Source organism: Equus asinus, chromosome 17 (assembly GCF_041296235.1).
Source record: "Equus asinus isolate D_3611 breed Donkey chromosome 17, EquAss-T2T_v2, whole genome shotgun sequence".
Taxonomy (NCBI): domain Eukaryota; kingdom Metazoa; phylum Chordata; class Mammalia; order Perissodactyla; family Equidae; genus Equus; species Equus asinus.
In genome coordinates this window covers 32,456,862-32,465,029 of record NC_091806.1, presented here as the reverse complement: position 1 = coordinate 32,465,029, position 8,168 = coordinate 32,456,862, and the positions used below count along the sequence as shown (strand labels likewise).

General features: G+C 39.6%; 1 protein-coding gene across 1 annotated transcript; it reads left to right on the top strand.

Annotated features, from left to right (window-relative positions):
* The first annotated feature begins 5,069 nt into the window (after positions 1–5,069).
* Positions 5,070–6,005, top strand: LOC106822158 (olfactory receptor 9Q1-like). The gene has a single exon (XM_014827199.2). It carries the CDS (start codon positions 5,070–5,072, stop codon positions 6,003–6,005), a length of 936 nt encoding a protein of 311 aa, XP_014682685.1.
* The last annotated feature ends 2,163 nt before the right edge of the window (positions 6,006–8,168 follow it).

Sequence of the window (8,168 nt, the reverse complement as noted above, 5' to 3'; positions counted from 1 at the left end):
TGCGGTAAAACAAGGACTAAAAGAAACACAGGATATTGGGTGGTGGGAATTGATGATGGGGGTGGCAAGCTAGTGCATAAAATCCAAAAATATTACTTGATTGAAATTAAGGTCTCATCTTTGGAAATACTAGATTTTCAGATTTGTCTATGATTATTTTGTGGCCGTTATTAACCCCTGCTTTATGCCACCACCATGAGTCCCACAGTGTCTGGCAGAGGCTTGTGACCGCATGTTTTAGAGGGTTTGACAAATGTAATCCTATCTACACATTTCATCTTCTCCTTCTTTTTCCATGGCCCTCATCAATTGACTTCATTTTCTGTGACCTCTTATTGCTGCTGGCACAGACCCAGGTGGATATCATCCTCTAGCAGCTGCTGCCATATATTATTTCTCTTCATACGATTTCTGCTCCTATATATGATTTATTCTTGCTATGATTCTGATCAGACTAGCTTTGATCCTGTTCACCTACCTATTCATCAACAAGGTCATCTAAACATCTGCAAATCAGGTCCCCAAGCCAAGACCTGCTCTACCTTTGCCTCGTATATAACTACAGTTGGGTTGATCTTTGTGACTCAAGCTTTAACCTATGCTTTCAATGATTTATGCAATTCCTGAAAGGGGAAAAATGCTGTGACCCTGTTCTACACAGTGGTGAGCCCCAGGCTGAAATTTCTGATTTTATAGGCTGGAGAACAAGAAAGTGAAGGAGGCCCTGAAGAAAGCTCATAATAAAGCCAAGTTGTACTAATTATCTTCACAGCTCTGCAAAATTTTCATCAAAAGCCTCCTCTGTTGTACTAACACTCTGGGCTCTTATTATCATTTGTAAGTGTTCACAGCACACAAGGCATGGAACCAGGCCCCCAGAGGTAGAGAATCTTCCAGAAAGGAGTTTTTCATGAAGCCTGCCTCCAGTGAAAGTAATGGAAGACAGGCAGAATATCAACAAAGAAATCCCATACTTTAATGGGGAGAAATATTAATAAATATTTGAAATTCAGTTATCTGTTAATAAAGCATAGCCTAGAAGACTCACTTCTTCACCCAATGAGCTCTGGCATGCATATGCATGTATCTGTCTGTGGTCATAAAAAAAAATATCCTCTTGCATAGTAGGGGCTGTGGTGTAGGCAGAGTGCATTAGCAACCAGTGTGCAGAGGACAGACAAAATTTCTATTCCACTCACCCAGTGATTCTACAACCTTAGTCACCACTCTTTACCTCTGTTTTCTTATCAGTACAAATAGAGAGTCCTGTTATATTTCTTAATCCTGCAGGGCTCTTGTGAAGAGAGGCAAAGAGTGCTTTGACATGGTTAAAGATACTCTGCAAGCATTAGACGTCATTAAGATGCTTTCCTATAAGTTCTTTTCCTAAGTGGAGAATTGAGACGAAAGAAATGGAATGTCCTTAGACATTTGTTAAGCATGCCCTGCGGAAGTCCCTTGGTCTTGTCCTCCCTTTTCAAGCATATCTCCAGTGCTATTCTGAGCTGTATTAGTGACAGAGGCAAAAATAAAATCAGTGATACTATTGCTGTCTTTGTTGGAAATTTTGATGTTTTCTTCATCATAGATATTTTGCATTGCTTTTGATTTTTTAACAACATTACGTTATTATTTACTTTGGTTACTAATGTTTTTGGTGCCACCTTAACTTTTACACCTGAGTTGAGTTTCTCACTCACCTCACCCTAATCCTGGACTTGGCTGGAGTCATCCTGCGCTGTTTCCAAAGTCACACTCTTTGTCCCAGCAGTAGTCCCTGGGCTCGCCTGTCCCTGTGAATTTGCTCACGCTGATTCCTCTTCATGAAGACTTTTGCCTGTCATTCTTCCCCCTCCCACCTGTATCCAAACTTTCAAATTCCATCTCCTCTTTGAAGCCCTCCCTGATCTACCCCACTGATAAGTAACCTTGCCCTACACTGAATCCTCATGGCACCTTACCTATATCTCACTTAAGAGTTTAGAACTTGCTATTTGCTAGGAGGGATAATTATCTTACCTATTAGGTTGCACATTCCTTTTATACAGGTATTGTGTTTTCTCTTTGGGAGGGACTTGCTTCCTTTTGTATCTCTTGCTCTTCATTTAGAACTATTAGCACAGTGATGAATCAATGGGCTATGTATTCTCATTTTTTCTTGGTTCTCATAATTGTCAAAAAGAATAATTATTCTGTTCTTCCCCATCTTCCTTATTTCCTTTTCTGAACTGAGACTTGAAATTCAATGACTTAACAAAATGTATATGAATTTGGGGCTGAAGAAATACTACATGGTCAAAGATTCAGAGAGTTGGCAAAGACTATGCCAGCAAGAAGAACTTGACAATTTCTCCTCTGGGGAACAACCCAGGCTTTTGTCTTCCCTATGGTTTCATTTATTTTTAAAGGGAAAAAAAGAGAAAATTAGTGAAACATCTGATCCCTAGGGAGGGCAAACTTATAAAATATGATATGTCTTGTTGAGTTTCCTGTGTAGAGTCCCCATTGTGTCCTCCTGGATAATGTGGATCAAAGCCTTGAGTTTACAGAGCACCCTTCTTCCAAGACATGGCCACATTGATGAGGGCAGCAGTGGGCACAATTTCTGACATTTTTCTGACTGCAGGAGTTACAGACAGAAACATCTGCTCCTCAAGGGACCATGCAAAGCTGGGATTCAGGGGTTTTAGACTCCACCCAGTGGGTGTCTCATAGGGCTTTGAAAGCTGGGACTGGGACCAGGTGCCTTGGTAAGAATCCACATGAGCCATAATTGCCTTTCCTTAGAGAACACTTTAGCCATCAACTTGGGGCTTCAGTGATTTTGTAGCAACTATCAGTATCTTCTCCAAAGGGGATTTGCATTTGAGCCAGGAGCCTACGGGAAGATGCTCTTCTCCAACTTCTGCCATCCCAGCCTGCAATTGAACAAAAACCAGGGTGTAGAATGCATCTTAACCAGATTTACCAGCCACGGAAACAGAAAGATTAAGAGAAGAGAGAGAAGAAAATGCTTCACAGACCAGAACTGACAAGGGATTTAAGGATGATAGGCACAGAGACCAATATTCAGGCATTTATGACATTATTGTCCCCATGTTGATTCACCATTTTTTGTGTGTGAGGGGAGTGTGGTGGGAGTGGGAAGGACACTAAGGCCTGGACAGGTTAGTTAACTTGCTCAGTGTCATAACTGAGCAGGTATGAAGAACCACTCAAACCTCCTGTTGCCCAGCACAGTGGTCTCTCCTCTATGCTCTTAGCATGTTTCTCCAAGCAGTGGAAGAGAAATGATTCTTTAGAGACAAAGGAAAATTAGTGGACAAAGAGAGAAGAGGACTGTCCAGGTAAAGGTGCAGTGGAATTCAGGTGAGAAAACTGATCCTAAAAACTGATCCAGAAAACTGGGTTTCTTGGTTCAAGCTCAATTCAGATCATCAGATCCTATTTCTTTTATGTATCATTTTCCCCAACATGACAGACCAACAGTGTAGTATCTGCCAAAGTCTAACACTTTAAAGATGATCAAATATCTTCTTTATCCTGCTGCACTGCAGCTCTGCCAAAGGACTTTCTATCAGTTAGCACAAAAGTCTCCATCAGCCTTCAGACATGAATAGACTGCAGTGCTGGTATTCATGATTGTCTATGTAAAGTTAGAGGTTTCCTGAGTCCTGTTGGGCTGTTAAAGCAGACACATGATGCTAATGAAATCCTGTTATGAGATAAATAGTGCTTCTGTGTGCAGTTTTGTTCCTAATGACGTAATGTATGAATCACTTAGAATAGTTTCTCTTATTAAGCACAATATCAGTTCTCACAAAAACTATTTTTGGTAAACTAAGAGGCTCTAATTAACTCAGCAGCTTTCTGGTATGTAAGCACATTGTTAGGTTGAGAATGGAAAGGTAAACCCAAGGAGGCTTATGACCTTCTTGAATGTTGATAGATTTTAATGAGTTCTCAGTCTTCAGATATTTTTTGTTTTTAAACATTTTCTTAAAAAGAAAAATAGTCACTTGAACATATGTACAGTGTCTTTGCCTTTGTGAGGTGTTTCATATCTCATTTGATAACTTTATTTATCCCTCAAAAACATGTTAAGCTCTTACTGTGTGATGAGCTCCAGGGGCACATGCCCTGACCAGGGAAGAGAGACTCAAGAGAGACTTCCTGTAGAAATTACTATCTTAACTGAGGTTTGAAGTTAGAGTAGGAATTTGGCAGGACCCTGGGGATGGGAAAGATAAAGTGCTGCAGCAGGAGTGGCCTGCAGACAGCACAGAGATGTGAGAGAACACAGGGTATTAGGGAAGCTGAAAATAATTCAGTGTGGCTGGAGACAGTGTGGGAGGATGGTGTGTGGCTGTGGGTGTAAGGAGGAAGAAGTAAGAAAGGGACATGAAGAAGGAAGTAGGGGAGATCTCATGGAGGACATTCTCTGACCTGCCATGGAGTCAAAATAATATCCTATCCTTGATAGGGTGCAATGTGGGATTTTTCACTGGGGAGTGAGGTTGATCAATGAAACTATTAGAAATATCACTCTGGCCAGAATGAGGAGCAAGAATTGGCAAGAAGCAAGTCTGAAGACAGGGACATCTGTTGGTCACACTACTGTTGTTTTGACCCAGGCAAGAGAAGAAGAGAGTTTGAAACAAGGGAGGAGCTGTTGTCATGGAGAAAAAGGGACAGAGTCCTGAAATAGATATTCTCATGGTAGGCAGGATCCCATGTAACAACCCCTATTGCAGCTATAGAAAAATTTTGCGTAAAAGTGATTATCTGACTTACAGGAACTCACACAGCTAGTTAGCAATAAATATGGAGAATATGCGGTCCTACTCCAAAAATGTTTACCCATATCAGTTTTCCTGACATACTAAGATGACTCTATGTCACAGAACTCCCTTGAAGATAGGAGCTAAGACCAGTCATCTCTGAGGCCCCACACAGCAATTGGCATATTTTTTCCACAGTACATGTTCGATAAATGTAAGCTAGAAATATAGTTAAGTCCTATTTATAGCTTCCTAACTTAATTCTCATCCCCAGGTACCTCTGGCTCCATGGCAGAGAAGAACTTCACCTCAGTGACTGAATTCCTCCTTATTGCATTTGCTGACTGTCCTGAATGGGCACTCCCTCTCTTCCTCCTATTTCTTTCTATCTATCTCATCACCTTGTTGGGGAACACGGGCATGATTATCCTGATCTGGGTGGATCATCGGCTTCATACTCCAATGTACTTCCTGCTGAGTCACCTCTCTTTCATGGACATCTGCTACTCATCTGTCACTGTGCCTCAGATGATGGCCGTGTTGTTGGAGCATGGGACAGTTTTATCCTACACACGCTGTGTTGCTCAGTTCTTCCTCTTTACCTTCTTTGGCTCCATTGACTGCTACCTTCTGGCCCTCATGGCCTATGACCGCTATGTAGCTGTGTGCCAACCTCTGCTTTATGTCACCATCATGACGCAGAAGGCCCGTTTGGGTTTTATGGCTGTAGTTTACATTGCTGGTCTCTTCAGTGCCTTGGTGCGGACAGTCTCAGCTTTCACTCTCTCTTTCTGTGGAACCAATGAGATCAACTTCATTTTCTGTGACCTCCCTCCTCTTTTAAAGCTGACCTGTGGGGACAGCTATACCCAGGAAGTGGTAATTATTGTGTTTGCCATTTTTGTGATTCCTGCCTGCATGGTGGTGATCTTGGTGTCCTACCTGTTTATCATCTTGGCCATTATGCAGATCTCCTCACCTGGAGGCAGGGCCAAGACCTTTTCTACGTGTGCCTCCCACCTTACCACTGTGTCACTCTTCTTTGGCACCCTCATCTTCATGTATCTGAGAGATAACTCTGGCCGGTCCCCACAGGAGGATCAGGTGGTGGCTGTGTTCTACACAACAATGATCCCTATGTTGAACCCCCTCATCTACAGCCTGAGGAACAAGGAAGTGAAGGAGGCCCTGAGGAAAATTCTCAACAGAACCAAGTTGTCCTAACCATCTCCAACCTTGGAAAATCCTGAGAATAATCTCTCCTGCAGTGTTACAACTCTGAGCACTCATTAATTACAGCATGCTCAATGTTTAAATGTGTGTCATGGTACGAGGTATAAAAAATAACCAAAACTTTTAGTTCCAGAGAGAGAAAGGAAGAAGAGGAACAAACAGCCTCAGAAGCGATTGGGGTGAGAGCTGTAACTTCCAGGACAAATGACAAAAGGATCTGCAGTTAAAGCCTGTGTAATCCAGATGTGCACACCTCACTGGTCTGTGACTATAAAACAAGACTACATTTTTGGCAAAATTTTCTATGAAACATTTCCATCTTATAGAAATGTTGAAAATAATTAATAGTGAACTCTCTATACTGAACAATTAGTTTCTTCAATTGCTAATATTTTATTATAATTGATTTATCACATATATATATAATCTATATATTCATTTATCCATCCATCAATTCATCAATCTACCTTATTTTTCTATGCATTTCAAAGTGAGTTGCAAACATCCTTATTAGTATGCTTCACTCCTATACACTTAGGAATTACATCATCATTTAGGATTGATATTTAGATTACATTTTTTTTACTACTATCTAATAAATGACATATTCAAATTTTATCAGTTGTCTCAACATCCTTTATAATAACTTTTTTTTTCAATTGCAGTAACATTGGATTATAACATCATATAGCTTTTGGATTCTTTGTTCTATTTCTGTGAAAAATGTTGTTGGAACTTTGATAGGTATTGTGTTGAATTTATAGATTGCTTTAGGAAGTATGGACATTTTAACTACGTTAATTCCAAGAGCATGGAATATCTTTCCATTTCTTTGTGTCTTCTTCGATTTCTTTCAACAATGTTTTGTGGTTTTCAGTGTACAGATCTTTCACCTCTTTGGTTATGTTTATTCCTAGGTACTTTATTCTTTTTGTTGCAATTATAAATGGGATTATATTCTTAATTTTTCTTTCTGCTACTTCCTTGTTAGTGTATAGAAATGCAACCTATTTTTTTACGTTGATTTTGCATCCCACGACTTGACTGAATTCCTTTATTGTTTCTAAAAGTTTTTTAGTGGATTCTTTAGGGTTTTCTAAAGTTAAAATCATGTAGTCTGCAAAGAGTGACAGTTTCACTTCTTCTTTTCCGATGTGGATCCATTTTATTTCTTTTTCTTGCCTGATTGCTCTGGCTAGGACTTCCAATACTATGTTAAATAAGAGTGGTGAGAGTGGGCATCCTTTCCTGGTTCTTGTTCTTAGAGGAATAGTTTTAGTTTTTCTCCATTGGGAATGATATTTGCTGTGGGTTTGTCATATATGGCCTTTATTGTGTTGAGGTATTTTCCTTCTATACCCATTTTATGTAGAGTTTTTATCATAAATGGATGCTGTATCATGTCAAATGCTTTCTCTGCATCTATTGAGATGACCATGTGATTTTTATTCTTCATTTTGTTAATGTGGTGTATCACGTTGATAGATTTGCAGATGTTGAACCATCCCTGAATCCCTGGAATGAAACCTGCTTGATCATGATGTATAATCTTTTTAATGTATCATAGTATTTGATTTGCTAGTGTTTTGTTGAGGATTTTAGCATCAATGTTCATCAGCAATATTGGCCTGTAACTTTCTTTTTTTCTGTTGTCCTTGTCTGATTTTGGTATCAGGATAATCTTGGCTTCATAGAAGGAAAAGCCTCCCCTCCTATTCACATTTTTGGAAGAGTTTGAGAAGTATAGGTATTAAGTCTTCTTTGAATGTTTGGTAGAATTCACCAGGGAAGCCATCTGGTCCTGGACTTTTATTTTTTGAGGAGTTTTTGATTGCTGTTTTGATCTCCTTACTGGTGACTGTTCTATTCAAATTCTCTACTTCTTCTTGGTCCAGTTTTGGAAGGTTGTATGTTTCTAAGAATTTATCTATTTCTTCTAGATTATCCAATTTGTTGGCGCATAACTTTTCATAGTATTCTCTTCTTATCTTTTGTATTTCTGAGGTGTCCATTGTAATCTCTCTTCTTGTATTTCTGATTTTATTTATTTGAGCCTTCTCTTTTTCTCTTGGTGAGTCTAGCTAAGGGTTTGTCAAATTTTTTTATCTTTTCAAAGAACCAGCTCTTGGTTTCATTAATTTTTTCTATTGTTAG